The sequence below is a fragment of the Schistocerca gregaria genome, unplaced genomic scaffold (genome assembly GCF_023897955.1).
Source record: "Schistocerca gregaria isolate iqSchGreg1 unplaced genomic scaffold, iqSchGreg1.2 ptg000728l, whole genome shotgun sequence".
NCBI classification, from domain to species: domain Eukaryota; kingdom Metazoa; phylum Arthropoda; class Insecta; order Orthoptera; family Acrididae; genus Schistocerca; species Schistocerca gregaria.
In genome coordinates this window covers 61,014-74,923 of record NW_026062105.1, presented here as the reverse complement: position 1 = coordinate 74,923, position 13,910 = coordinate 61,014, and the positions used below count along the sequence as shown (strand labels likewise).

General features: G+C 49.3%; 7 protein-coding genes and 1 long non-coding RNA gene across 8 annotated transcripts; 3 read left to right on the top strand and 5 right to left on the bottom strand.

The window, feature by feature from the left end:
* Window positions 1-158: 158 nt before the first annotated feature.
* Window positions 159-503, bottom strand: LOC126320549 (60S acidic ribosomal protein P2-like). Its single transcript, XM_049994005.1, has one exon. It carries the CDS (start codon window positions 501-503, stop codon window positions 159-161), a length of 345 nt encoding a protein of 114 aa, XP_049849962.1.
* Window positions 504-770: 267 nt separating this feature from the next.
* Window positions 771-1,632, bottom strand: LOC126320605 (D-aminoacyl-tRNA deacylase-like). The gene is made up of 5 exons (XM_049994077.1): window positions 1,483-1,632; window positions 1,318-1,412; window positions 1,218-1,253; window positions 1,088-1,158; window positions 771-1,015 (listed from the first exon to the last, which is right to left on the bottom strand). The coding sequence occupies exons 1-5, from the start codon at window positions 1,614-1,616 to the stop codon at window positions 869-871; spliced, it is 483 nt and encodes a 160-aa protein (XP_049850034.1). The 5' UTR covers window positions 1,617-1,632; the 3' UTR covers window positions 771-868.
* Window positions 1,633-1,909: 277 nt separating this feature from the next.
* LOC126320602 (serine/threonine-protein kinase 3-like) lies at window positions 1,910-5,763 on the top strand. Its single transcript, XM_049994074.1, has 4 exons — window positions 1,910-1,974; window positions 2,149-2,203; window positions 2,271-2,289; window positions 2,372-5,763. Exons 1-4 carry the CDS (start codon window positions 1,930-1,932, stop codon window positions 4,173-4,175), a joined length of 1,923 nt encoding a protein of 640 aa, XP_049850031.1. The 5' UTR covers window positions 1,910-1,929; the 3' UTR covers window positions 4,176-5,763.
* Window positions 2,378-5,551, bottom strand: LOC126320604 (spliceosome-associated protein CWC27 homolog). Its single transcript, XM_049994076.1, has one exon. The coding sequence runs from the start codon at window positions 5,455-5,457 to the stop codon at window positions 4,195-4,197; it is 1,263 nt and encodes a 420-aa protein (XP_049850033.1). The 5' UTR covers window positions 5,458-5,551; the 3' UTR covers window positions 2,378-4,194.
* LOC126320603 (uncharacterized) lies at window positions 5,596-8,347 on the top strand. The gene is made up of 2 exons (XM_049994075.1): window positions 5,596-5,763; window positions 5,839-8,347. Exons 1-2 carry the CDS (start codon window positions 5,692-5,694, stop codon window positions 7,573-7,575), a joined length of 1,809 nt encoding a protein of 602 aa, XP_049850032.1. The 5' UTR covers window positions 5,596-5,691; the 3' UTR covers window positions 7,576-8,347.
* A 31-nt stretch (window positions 8,348-8,378) lies between these two features.
* On the bottom strand, window positions 8,379-9,332 carry LOC126320582 (ribose-5-phosphate isomerase-like). The gene is made up of 2 exons (XM_049994046.1): window positions 9,267-9,332; window positions 8,379-9,189 (listed from the first exon to the last, which is right to left on the bottom strand). Exons 1-2 carry the CDS (start codon window positions 9,330-9,332, stop codon window positions 8,542-8,544), a joined length of 714 nt encoding a protein of 237 aa, XP_049850003.1. The 3' UTR covers window positions 8,379-8,541.
* Window positions 9,333-9,786: 454 nt separating this feature from the next.
* On the top strand, window positions 9,787-12,418 carry LOC126320575 (uncharacterized). The gene is made up of 2 exons (XM_049994040.1): window positions 9,787-9,974; window positions 10,072-12,418. The coding sequence occupies exons 1-2, from the start codon at window positions 9,867-9,869 to the stop codon at window positions 11,710-11,712; spliced, it is 1,749 nt and encodes a 582-aa protein (XP_049849997.1). The 5' UTR covers window positions 9,787-9,866; the 3' UTR covers window positions 11,713-12,418.
* Window positions 11,581-13,030, bottom strand: LOC126320576 (uncharacterized). Its single transcript, XR_007558144.1, has 3 exons — window positions 12,678-13,030; window positions 12,161-12,481; window positions 11,581-12,013 (listed from the first exon to the last, which is right to left on the bottom strand). It is a non-coding gene; the product is annotated as an uncharacterized LOC126320576 (long non-coding RNA).
* Window positions 13,031-13,910: the final 880 nt, after the last annotated feature.

The window sequence follows — 13,910 nt, the reverse complement described above, 5'->3', positions numbered from 1 at the left end:
TTTCCGCGCGCTCTGTCGCTTCCGACGCCGAATTTCGAGGGTGCGCCGGCTCAGGAATACCGCGCACGCTCAATCTTTGCGCGTCGTACCCGTATCATGCGAGGGGTTTTTTTTCGAAATTTTAGGGTTTATATTTGCAATAGAGAATGTCGTGACGTTTAATCTCCGAAAAGATCAAGGGCTAGATCGCCAATGTCGTCGTCGTCGGACTCCTCCACCTTCTTCTTTTCGGCCTCTGATGCGCTGGTTTCGGAGGGGCCGCTCGGAGCAGCGGAACTTGCCGGGGCCGCTGGCGCCGCTACGCTCGAAATTGTGGCGAGAGACTCCTTTCCTTGTGTAATAAGTGCTTGAATATCCTTGCCTTGAAGTTCCGAGATGACCTTTTCCAACGCGACCTCGTCGACTGGAGCGCTGACGGAGTCTAGAATGCTCTTGAGGCAGTCCGCATCGGGGCTCGGGTTTCCCCCAAGTGACGCCAAAAGGTAAGCGGCTACGTAGCGCATCTCGGTAAATTCTGGCCGAACAAAAAAAAGCGTTAGGAAGACGAGCGGCTACCGAAACGGCTACTGAAACAGCTACCGCGATGCTCGGGGCTCGCAGGTAGAGGCCGTCAAAAAAAATTGCGAACCGCAGAAGGGTGACGAAAAAAGAATGGCGCAACAAGAGGGAATGCTCTGAGCTATGGCACCGTCTCTGTTTCAGAGATGCTTTTTATGCGTCCGCAAATACATGATTTTTTTTTCTCTGAGACTAAATAACATACTAAAGCGTTACAAAAGGAATGAGCTAGATGACGACGATTCGCAGATTCATTTTTTTTTTTTTTTTAACATTTTTGAGTCTCCATCGAGACCTCTATACTACGAGGCTACGGGTTGCTTTGGGCTGGATCCTTGATGTGGTCTCTGGAATCGATTTGAATCGTGCACGGTCCCTCGTTAACAATCGTGCAGACTGACTCGTGGCCAAATTTCCCAGTCTTGACCTTCAGAAAATCGTAATCCTTTCTTATGTCCTTTGCAAATGTCAGACAGCGCTCGGATACCGAAGTTGCCGCGAAGCCCGCGTCGGCGGCAAAATTTCGTACCTCAACGAACTGCTCGTAAAAATCTCTGCTCTGGGCCGAGGGCATCGCCCGGTGAAAATCCGGACGGTTTCCTGCAAAAGAGTCAGCGTTGTCTAAAAAAAAAAAAAAGGAAAAATTTGCCAAGGCGCACCTTTGCCCAAATTTGCATACAGCGTGAATTGACTAACTAGACGGTCGAACATTGTGTGTCAGCGCGCGGAGTGAGTTCCGAGGACGGCCGCATGTCGTACCGAGGAGAAGTTCTAAGCCGAGGTCGACAACGCTCTTCGACCACAATTTTTTGGATTCATCCTCGAAGTATTTTGATTTCAGTATTTTTTTTCTCCTAAGTTACAGCATCCTCAGTAAAGAGGCGTCGACAGAGTGACGCGAAGTCGCAAACGAAGGAAGCATACATGAAATCTGCATCTGGTTTGGCGTCTGTTCTGGAAATGCCAATCAGAACGAACAGTCCCCTTCCGATAGAGGAAATCAGTTCTCCGCCGACTTCCACCTTTGCGGAGCTCACTCTCTGAATCACGATGCGCATGTTTGCTCTCAGAACTTGAACTGCACGTTCGCGAGGGAAAAAAAAATTTTTCGGCCTCTGTGAAAAATTGACGTTGAAAAGGTGTCCGTCTGCCATACAGCCAGAATTCGGTCGAACGGAGACCTCCGAGGGCGCGGTGCCGTGTCGCAGGGCCGACGCGTCGGCGGTCCCGCCGCGTGGTCCGCTTCGCGCCTCGCTCGCCGCGCGTCGGACCTTGCGCCGACGCAAATGGTCGTACCGAAAATTTTTTCGAGGACTCTAAAAAACTTTTTCGAGCGTCGCGCGCCACTCAGACGTTCTAAGGTGCGCGGATATGCGCGCATGTGAGAGAAAGATGTCGGAAAGTGCAGATGTTGAGGTAAGTCCGTCGCTCAAGGAGGGGGGGTGTGACGTTCGCTGGACTGCGCCCTGGTTGATCCCGAACGAGGAGTTGAGCTGCGCGGGAGAGAGGCCGCGAGGGAGTCCCAGGCGGCAGAAGTCCGCGATTCTGTTTTCGGAGAGGGCACAGTACTAAGTTTTCGGTCCCCCATAGCAGATACAAAGCGCGTATCCTGTTCTACCCGATCAGTATGAAAAGTCATGCAAAAGTACGAAATCTCGGTTTTTGCATTTTGTTCTGCGAGCTTTTTTTTTGACGCCCTCGGTTTCGCGAAGTTGGCCTGAACACGTGGATGTACGTTTTTTTTGTAGGGCGTGGCGTGCGGACACGCTGGAGGTGCGGCGGCTGGCTCTAACTGAGCGCGCGGGCTTCGAAGAGCCCGAGTCAAGAATAGTCGAAAGGAGGTGGTCATTAAGATGTACAGCGCGAATTTTCCGTTCGAGAAGAAGCTGTTCCTTCAGAGGGCTCGGGCGATTGTGGAGCTGTGTGGGGTGAGGCGGGGCTTCTTGACGAGCGGCACGTTGTTTTTCGTGGAGAACGCGCTGTGGATAGTGTACGACCGCGAGCAGTGGGGAGAGGGGTGCTTGAAGGACTTGGCGACGTTCGCGAATCCGAGCGGTGGGTTGGACGAGCAGTTGATAAGGGCGATAGTGGCGCAGATATTGGGGCCGTTGGAGTGGTACCACGGTCAGGGAAGGGTGTTTAGAGACCTCAGGAGCAAGAACATTGTCATGGATTCGAGGATGGGTGCGCAGCTTCAGATGTTGACCTTTCCGAGCGTCTTGCAGGAGCAGGCGTTCGTCTTCAAGGAGGCGCTGTATTGGATGGCGCCGGAGTTGTTGAGGGCCGTGGAGGGCGAGCAGGGTGACTTTAGTTTGGCGGCGCCGTTGACAGCTTCGGCGGGTTCGGCGGTTGACGTGTGGGCGCTGGGCGTGACCATGTTGGAGTTGTTGTTAGGGGAGTTGTCGCCGTTGGAGCAGGACCCGTCGGAGCAGCAGTCGTGCATCGTGGTGCAGGATCCTTCTTTGTTTTTGACGTCCGAGGTTTATTGGGCGTCGAGTTCGGAATTCAAGGAGGTGGTTGGCATGTGCCTGCAGAGGGAGCCGTCCAGACGCGCCACGGTTGCCCAGTTGAGGGCGCACCCCTTTTTCAGAAACGCGCCGGACCCGGAGTACATGTTTGAGTGCTATTTCGGCAGGGGGGAGTCGATTGAGGATCGGTGGCCCGCGATCGTCCAGATATACCAATTGAAGAGCCAGACGAAGCAGAGGGTCGAGAAGCGGAGGGCGCAGGCCCAAGAAAAGTACGGCCAACTTCAGCCGGAGTTGCCCGCGAGCGCGGAGCAAGTCGGAGGCCTGTCGGCGCAGTCGGAAGGCGCGGCGGGCGGCGGGGACTTCCTGGGCAACCCGGCGTTGAAGGCGTCGGCGCAGAGCGAGAGCGGCGGCCTGTCGGGGCAGCTAGAAGCCGGGCAGGTCCAGAGGGTGACGCTGAAAATACCGATTACGTCCGTGAACTCGACGAACAACGACGCTACGAGAAGAGAAAGAATTCAGCCAGAAGTGAGAGGAAGGTTCAGAATCACGAATCCAACGATGAGCATGCCGTCCCCAGCCGGCTCCGGCGGACCCGCCACCGCGGATGTCACCGCCGAAGTCGTGCCAAGAGTGCCCTCTGGGGGCACGTCAATGAACAGCACTCTAAATGTCACCTCTTTGACAGCTGGCGAGTGCGGGAGCGGCGAGCAGAACAGCGCGCCCGCGCCCGACGCCGGCAAGAGGCGCCTCGCCGACTTCTATTCGATCACCACGGAACAACAGCCCGCCACGAACGTGCCCGTAGAGAGCTACCTCGGCGAGAACGAGACGGAGTTCCTGATCTACGTCCGCGCCATCACGGGGACCTCCGCCGACGTGATCCTGGAAGAGAAGATTCTGACCATCCTGGGCCAGCTCCCGTCTCTGCCCGTTCACCAAGACGAGCAGGTCAACATGTTGGAAGAGGTAAATACAAAATTCGAAAAAAAAATCAAATTTCAAGAAGAAATCGATTTGAGAAATTGTTCTATACAGCTCACCAAAGATCCATCAACGATGATCATACGGGTCAAGAAGGCTGCCGGCGCCTTCTCTTCGGAGGACTGCCCCTCGAAGACGAAGATACTGAGTGCTTACTTCCGGTGAAACCAGAGCGCGTAGTTGCCTATTTGTTTCGCGAGGAGGGAGCCATGGGATCGTAGACCTCGTAGATCTCTTCACCCGGCTGCGGCGACCTCTTGTCTTCGTCGAACACGAGCGGCTCGGTGCGCCAGCTGTTCCTCTCGGTCGCGCCCGACAGCAAGGCGCTGAACGCAGAGACGCGAGCGAGAAAGCGATCCTCTTCGAATTTCTTTTTTGGACGTTTTGGAAGGCCAGAAGCCTGCAGCGGCTCGTCGGAAGTCGGCTTGTGCCTCCTAAACCGAGGTAGCGCGATGTCTTCGTCCGACGCCCTCGCTTCGGGCGCGCGCTCTTCGACCAAGCTCTGCCGAGCCAAGCGCCTGCGCTCGGCCCTCCGATCAAGTTTCTTCTCGATTCTCTTCCACTCTTGGCTCCTCTGCAGCATGCCGGCCTCCCACGCCGAGTCCCGATCGTCTTCGGCCAGATGCTCTCTCGCGACGGTTGGCGCGTCCGGAGGCGAACCGTCGCGCCTTTGCGCGCTCTTGTCCGCGCGGTCCCGAGCGGGCGGCTTTGAGCCGGCTCTGGAGGGGGCCACCGTGACCTTGCTCGGGGCGCGGAGGGCGTGGTGCGTCTCCTCGGTTTCGGCTTCGTCGCCGAAGGACAGGAGCCCGAAGTTTTTGACGGCCTTGGTCGAGGCTTTCTTCGGCGCGGCGGCGATCTCCGCTTCTTTGAACGCGTGCGGGAACGCGATGTCTCGCGGGAACAGGTCGTCGAACGGGTTCCAGACGACGTGCGCGGACCGAATGACAGGTGGGTTTACGAAGCGGTCTCCGTTTTTCCCGGGAATGGTCTGCAGGTCGTTGACGCGAAGGACGTTGAAGATCGTTTCGCCAACGACCTTTCCGAAGATTGTGTGCTTTTTTTCGAGCTCGAGGGTCTTGTCCAGCGTGATGAAGAACTGCGCCGCGTTTCGCGTTGAGTCCGTCGGGGTGCCGGCGCAGGCGACGATGCCCCGGTGGGAAAAGTGAAGTCTCGAATGTATCTCAAGAGGGAAAGTCTCGTTATTTGCATAAATCGTGGTGTTTTCTCCCAGGCCCGTTCCGGTTGGATCGCCGGTTTGGACGATGAAGGAGGGGATGAAGCGGTGGAAGGAACAATTGCTATAGAAGCCCTCGAGGGCCAATTGGACGAAGTTGCGCGTAGCCTTGGGCGCTTCCTTGGGCCAAAGTTCGATGTCGATGGGACCGAGTGTGGTGTCCAAGGTCACCTTTCCCCTAGTGGCCGGCTCGGATACATAGATCCCAGACATGGGTGCGCGGGACGGGATGGCAGGCGTGGAGCGAAGGGCGAGGCAGGCGGTGGAGAGGGCGCAGGTACGCGTTCATCGACGTGCGCCGCTACGGCAAACTGTAGTGTGATTTGTCGTGTGGTCTTTTTTTTTTTTTTTTTGTCGCCGAGCGCGAAAAGCGGAGCGGCGCGCAGCCGCTCGCGAGCAAAAGCGTCCCTTCGTCTGTGCAAAAGGTACTTTTTTTCGGACCGCGAAATGGAAGCGTCCTCTGAGAATGGGCGCGACGCCAACCAGCTGTCCTATGCGGAGCAAAAAGCCAAGCTATTTGTATGATGCGGTGTTGGCCTGTGTGTAGAGCGGCTTTGCAGCTTAAAAGTAACGTGTTTTTGTGTGACGAAAAAGGCCTCGTTCGAAACGGTGGTCTTAAGCGACGAAAACCCCCTGGACGACGTGAAGGACCTCTCCTCGATCTCCTCGGAGTGGCTCGACGCCAACCTGCCCAGCCTGTCGGCCAGCCCCAGTCTCTACGACGTGGTGCTCCGCGGCTTCTTGCTCACGCTGCTCGCCAAGCTGGGAGACGAGGACTTCTCATTTTCTCAAGAAATGCCGCCGTCCGTTCGATACGTCGAGCGCCTCTTGAAGCTGCTCGGCTGGCTCGTGTCCAACAAGCGGATCAACTTTGGCCGAGTCTTTCCTCTGCTGGAAGACCTGTTCGAGTGTCTGCCCTGCGAAAAGGCGGCCTACTGGTTCCGCTGGATCGAGCGGAACTGCGGCTGGATTCCGACGCTGGCCTCCAACATCTCCGAGAAGGAGACGGGTCCTCTCGTTCGGTGCTTTCAGACGCTGCTCAAGCGCCTGAACAAATCCGAGGACGCGGTTTTGTGCGGCCAGATCCTGTCGTACATTTCCTTCGTCATACCCCTGTCCCACCCCTCCGGATACAACAAGAAGGGGAAGCTGAACTTGGGCAACACGACCAAGTACGAGAAGAGCCTGGACGGCGATACGCCGATGGTCAGCTCGATGATCATGGAGGAGGAAGTCAAGAAAGTCGACGCGGCGTTTTACACTCGGTTTTGGAAGCTGGTGGACTTCGTTCACAACAACTCAGGAGACCCCTCCGTCAGGGATACGAAGCAATTGGAAGCGCTGTCGTCTCACTTTTGCGAGATTCTCAAGGTCTTCGAACTGACAGCTGCCAAAGTGCAGGAGTACTTCGACCCCTCGCCTGGAAAGAAGGGGCAGGCGGATCGGAGCATCAAGGCGTCCATTCAATCCGTGTACACGGAAGAGAGCGCCAGGCTATTTCCGAAGTACCTGACGAGCCCAAAGCTGCTTCAGTTGGAGATTTTGGACCCCGTTTTTCGAAAATGCGTTTTGGTACAATTTTATTTGTTCTTGCACTCTTTGCGGCGCACTTCCACGGTGCAGGCGACTCCCGATGGGGAAAAGCAACCCCCCGAGCAGGCGCAGACCTCTTCGCCCACGCGGCAGCACGGAGCCTTTCCCTCTGAGCTGACGGACGCGCAGGAAGAGACGGTAAAGAAGCTGCTGACGCGCGTGCAGAACTTGCTCCAACGCACCCCCCCGGACGGAGCGACCTTCGCTGCATCCCTGGAGGAGTCGACGAAATACGAAGAACTTTGGATCGAGTGGAAGAGAAACAAATGCGCCTCGTTCGAAAAGCCGGTACAAATCAACGCACAAAAAGATGAACGTTCTTATTATGACATTTTTGAGGTCGAAATGCCGGACTCGACGGACCCCTCTTTGGACGCGCTGCATCGGTTTGCATCGCACAACAAGAGAGCGAAATCGGACAGAATGATCTGCGACGATGAGTGCAGATTAGGCGATTTGCGAAGGCCAGTGAAGGAACAAGTCGCGCTTGGTGGTCAAGACTTGGTCAATTTGTGGAACGAGACTCCGATGGCGTTCGGAGGCGGTTTCACGCTGAAAGAGTACGTAGAGTGTCAAGAAGGAGCCGCCATCGAGGAAAACAAGCAGCTGAGTTGGAAAGTTCGAAGAATTATTTGTAAAGAAAATTTGGACTTCTACAAGAAACTGACTTCGTCGGCGTGCACCATTGATGCCTATTTGGCTGTTTTATTCGGCGATTTAACTGTGTATTTTGATTAAAAAAATCTTTAGCGGTGCTGATATATTGAACAGTCTTTTTTAATCCAGACACAAATTAATTAGGCCGTAAGCAGGCAAACACCGCCAGCTGCACGAATTTTTCTAGTAGCTTTTTTCGAAAAAAGTTTTGCTTTAACAATTATTGGTATTTTAGGCAGCTGTCCATTGCCCAGCACTTTGAAGTATCCATATCGAGTTACGTCTATCACAGGTGCCTCTCCATTTGGTCCTGGAAAATCCGATACGTCGTATCCTGAAATTCCCCACAGACGGTCTACATTGATAATGGGACAATAGTATCGGTCTGCATGATAATTGAATTGACGCATGCCAACCTTTCCAAAATAACCTGGGTGGTATTTATCGAACCACGTTCGGTGGTGGTGCAATCCACCGGCATTTCCGCGTCCGCCCTAAAAAAAGGTCAGCGATTTTTTTTTTAAGGCTCAAAAAAAAAAAGAAGCGTACAGAATGCTTGCGGTGTTTACCAACGCGGCCGAACCCAGCCGATACGTGTCCTCTATGTTTCCTCGACTTCTTGACCATCTTAGCAGGCCCCTAAATGCGAATGGCAACTGCTTATCACGAAAAGCAGGCTCGGACGTCAGTAAATGATATGTGCAGCTATGAGGAACGAGTCGAGTATCTGATCACCTCTAACCTAACAAACTACAAGTTCCGAAGTTGAAGACATCATATATACATACAACGATCTACTGGAAACTAAATCAATAGCGATTCGCTTCTGACTAAAAAAAAATTTTCCATTCGATTTTTTTTTTATTTGAATATCTATGGCAGACTTTTTGTCGTCACGATAGCTAACCTGACATGTATAATGTTTTTGCAACGAAGCCTTTCGTCGAACTAGCTCTCACCTCTCAAGTATCTGGAGAGGTAAAATGCATCGCCCTCGTCAGAATAATTCCAGAACGCGCGCAGTAGATAAAAAAAAAAGTTTGACATCTAAACAATTTCCCCGGTACGACTTTTATGGTGTGTTATAGATCCGTCCACATTACCAAAATAGACTTCAGAAGCCATATCTATGAACAGTCCTGTCTCCACAATGCCCACAATTTCCTTCAGTTTTCGTTCTAGAGTACCTGGATCTTCGATGACACCAAACTCGGCATCAATGATTAAATTTCCATTATCAGTTATGACAGGACCAACTTTGGCCACGGCACTTCTGAGTTTAGCTACTCCACCTAAATACACCAATTTATTTATGACGGGGACATATACCGATGGGAGAACTTCTATTGGGATGCCTTTTTTCCACTTTTGTCCCAAATAAGTACTTTTTTTTCTCGAGTCGGCAATAATCACTAATTGCTTAGAATAAGCTGCCACTATCTTCTCCTGAGTACAGCATCCCCCGCCACCCTTAATTAGATTAAAACGGGCATCTATTTCGTCTGCACCATCAATAGTGACATCAATTTCGGGATGTTGTTCCAAACTGGAGAGATGTAAACCATTTTCTAAGATTAAATGCCTGGATTGAAAAGACGTGGGGATGCAAGCAATGTCTAAGTTCTCTTTTTCAACCCGCTCTCGAAGCCTTTGAACCGCATAGATGACTGTCGTTCCGGAACCGATCCCGATCACCTAAAACGGATATACGACTTCTGTTACTCGATATAAAACAAGGTTGGTACAGTAATTCAAGTGCAAATTCTCAATACCATCTTATCCTTGATGCACTCATCGACGGCCAATCTGGCTGCCGCCCTTTTGGCCTCTTCAAACATCGAAAGGTGAACTAAAAAAAAAAAAATCGAAAACCTGTTTTTTGATAATTTTGAAAGTATTTCATAGACCCAACTATCCCCTTTGGTCTTGTCAACCCTGATTTTTCATTTCTTCGAGAGGACCCGAGCCAGATGAATTGGACCATGACAAATAACCTCAGTTGAATTTTTACGGCTTGTTGTCTCCACCAGTATTGTAAGAAAAAACTCAACAAACCAAAATATCTCCTCTGAAGAAGAATACTTTACGAACAAGGGCGAGGATGCATGCACCGGTCAAAAAACTACTTTTGACGTGCGAATTACTGCATGATGAGTGACGCGTTCTATGAAGACGATGCGCAAAATACAAAATGAGCAGAAATATGTGAAAATGCAACTCTGTGATCAGTATGAGAAAATTTTTTAAAATGTTTTTAACAAATTATGAAAATCAGAACAATAGAATTGCATCAATCGTTATAACAAAAAATTTCCGACAACTTGTTCGGAAAAACCTACTCACCTTGTCAAGTATAAAAGGTGTGCAGCAATATGGGATCATCATTGAAGAAACAAGCTCAGGACCAAAATTCAGTAAACTTACACATCGAGTTCCTACGAAGAAAGTATCAGAGTGCCAAAGATTTGAAATCTTTTCTTGTACGCTATTTACAACAAGCATGGCGAAATCGGTTTCAAAAACTTGTACATTTTATACAAGAATAATTACACGGTATGACATTGACACTTCTCTTAGAAACATCTGAGCTTTCCAACAGAGCCCATAGTGGTGCCAAATGAATTTGAGATTTATTCAGAGGAAAATTTCAAGTCCAATTTGTACAATTTCGGCGTGCTGTTCTATTATGGTCTGTGCTCTATTAGTTACAAAGAAGATGGGATCAACTTTTCCAAGGTTTTACCAACAAACTCAATTCTGAGTGAGGAGCAGTATGTAAAGGGAATGTACTATTTGGTAAGCGAATCTGGAGTTTCGAGGCTGCAATTTATTTTGCGCCTGTACGTAAGTTATATGGAAGAGAGGCAGGAATATCAGATTGCGGCATCTGACATCATAGATTTACTATGGCACGCAATTGCATTGGCAGACTTTGTATATGCAAGGGAAACAAAGATGATGAAAGAACGCGGATACTTGACGAGCAACAAGAATAAGGAGGAGGAACAAGTTGAAGAAAAGATTCCAGAACGTGTTCAAGAGCCGACTCGTCACCGTCGAAGAGTTAAAGAGTTGCATCAAGATAACGTTGACGTGATATATGGAGACACATTAATTCCGGAAAAAGCAAAAGTTGAATGTAATCTGTCCTATGCTGTACCGAAATATACGAAAGATGCACAGCATAATGTAGTACAAAGTGAAAAACAACACAACAGATGGAAGAAATCGCAGGGTGCTTATGCATCGGTCAACATCTTGATCGCTATCGTTAATAGTATGTTTGCAGAATATGACGAGAAATCTAGCAATTTGTCGCTAAAAAAAGCAGAAAGTTGGTTTTCAACATATGTACCAGAGCTGGAAACAACCCTTCAAAACTTGATTCGATTGGAAGTTCTGGGCGAGCTTTTGAATCCCACTTCTGCAATCATAAAGCAAGAATATAACAGACTCTCTGTTCAACCGGTTCCAGTAGATATGGAGTACTCTAACTTGTGGAACCCTATTATTTCTTGGACTTTTAGGAATTTTTTGGATCTCGGACGAGTGCCAAATTTCAAATTGCTGTACAATTCATCCAAGCACGGCCACTCTCTGAATCGGCTCATCCACCACGTTTTAGGGTATACAGCGCCGACTTTGTTGATTGTCTTGACGGAGAAGAAATTCATTTTTGGCCTGTATATGAACAAATATTGGATGACTTCTTGCAATTATATTGGAGATTCGAATTGCGTTTTGTGGGGTTTGGCGCCCATTTTTGCAATCCGCCGAGCGCTTCGTTTGGGTGAGGAGCATTTCGCTTATTTGTATGTCAAGAAACATATGACTATGAAATATCCTGTCGGCATTGGCATCGGAGGTTCCATAGGTAACTTCCGCGTGAGCATTCAGGAAGACTTGATGTCTGGCATGTGTTATTCAAATGACAACACCTATGAAAGAGGCCCTATTTGTCCGGACTATGAGTTCTCTATATCGGCAATAGAAGTTTGGGGATGCGGGTCGGAGGAGGCTAGTCGCGGAATAGAAGTTCACAGAAGCATGATGGAGAAAAATGCTAAAAAATCAAAAGCCATCAACACCAGTAAAAATTGGAAAACGGGACCAGACAAATACATTTTTGATATGCTGAAAAACAATACATATCACGACTACATTCCTCCGGTTGAAGATCCTTCTGATCGTAGCGTCCTGAGTGCTTCAGATGACTGAAATCCGTGAACAGAAAAAATTTCTGCTTGCAATACGTAGTTAAATCAAGAATAGCGGCGCAAGTTCGACTTTATTGAAAATTTCTTTTCAAATTACTTGATCTACATATCTGCCCTTTCATATATTTTCAAGTGTTCCCTATACCTTTTTTTGATAGAGTAAACCACAATCAAGGTAATGGAAAATATAGTAGATACAATGAATGATGTTAACATTGAGATTTTCCAGATAGTACCAATAGTTGGACAGGACGTTGTTGTTATAGACGAATTTTCTTTGTACAAATGAAGGATACTGCTCTCTAATATTTTTAAAAAGTACACAAGAGTTAGCATTTGAGCGGTACAACAAAATGCACGAAAGTTATTATTGATCATTTCACTAGCAGAACGTATATTGTGCGACAACAGAGTAATTGATAAAGTTTATTTCTACTTTGAAACATAACTTGTTCGCTCTTTATCGTGATACCATTTAACACAAATTTTGGTTTGCTCGGAAGTAGTTTTTAAGGTCTGATCTAGAAGTAGTACCCCCGGAAAGTCTGTTGACTTGTAGACTTCCACGCATGGATCTGTAGCATCCAATTCAGAATTAGCATAGGCTATTGCATGAATACAAGCCAGAAGCATCAGCAGGCAGAAAACTCGACGCATATTCCAATCAAATAGAAATATTAAATGCTGTTTTTTTTTGGCAGATCGCATAATTATGCATTTTTTTTAATTTCTTAAGGATCCAATTTGTGTCGATGCTTTGATTGCAGCGCCTGACATGGAAAGAAAAAGGAAGTCAGCAGATATCTATCGGGAGCTTATCCGGCTGTGCGGTTACATCGCGTGCATAGTCAGTGTTAAAAAGTTACATCAAACTGCCCGTTCCATACAGGGGCCAAAACTTCAGACGTAAATTACCTATAGCATCCTTCTATGCCGACTGCATGCTGCGTGTTAAATACTGCGTACCTTCAGCACGTGCACGAAGCAGAGGTGAAGCGCACCCACTTGAAGCGAACTTTCATCAGCAAAAATTTAAAAATAGCTTGCATACACAATATCTTTAAGAGAGAAAAAAAAAAATCGTTTCCGAGCAGTCGTCTTCTCTCGCGCTCTTACGTTGTGGATGTCTTGGCTATTTGAATCGAGTTGCATGCGACCGCTCTACGGTACCACACAGCATGAGAAAGTCCTTGATGTGCGCCGGAGAAGACGCCATAGAACATTCTAACAGTTTCTCGGGACAGCGCGTCCATGTATCAAAAGCCTTCGGCGACGCTTATGCCAAGTGCTGTGAGTTCTTGAAAGACCATGATGCAGAAATCATACAAACAGCGTTCCAAGAGGACGTGATTCATCTGGTAAAAAATTTTTCGGACGTACGTAAAAAAAACGCACAGGTGCCCTCGCTCCGAAACAGGGGGTGTCAACCAGCAGGAGTGCGAGAGGCCTGGCTCATAGAAGTGGACGAAAGTAACTTGCGCCTCTCTTTTTCTTTTTTGTGCAGCCAGAATTCGACGAGGCGTTGACACATGGCTGTCCGATTGTCGGGGCCTCGTGCTTGACCGAATCTGCAGTCATTCGTAGACCGTTACCCACCGTGAGTGACGAAGACCGTCCTGGGAGGTATTACCCCATACTTAGCAGGGTGCTCGAAAACTGCGTCATCGCCCACGAACCGTCTTCTCAGAACGAAGAAGACGTACGCGACATAGTTCGCCTTCTCTGTGGGAAGTGTACCAGACAGCTCGCAGAAGACACGACTCACCTCGTGACCGACACCGTCCATTCGCATCTCTATCGAGAGGCGGTGCGGCGAGGCATTCACGTCGTGAGTCCGAAATGGCTCTATGACATATGGCAGAAAACCGAGTTCGTACCAGAGAGGGCGTATGCTACCCCGTGCTTTTCGAAGTTGGGGATTGGCGCGACGCATTGCTCGAATGAGGAAAGAGCAGAAATAGAAGCTCTCGTTCGCGAACGGGGCGGCCATTTCGTTCATGAAATAGCTCAATCACCTTGCCACGTTTTAATTGCCAAATATTCATACGGGAAAGAGTGTGACCAGGCGATTGCGCGAAATATCCAAATTGTCTCCAAATCTTGGCTCTATGACTCGATCAAGCACAACCAATGTCTAGATTGGCAACTTTACACAGTCGAGCGATTAGACTTGCAAGTCGCTGCGGAGCAAATCAACGG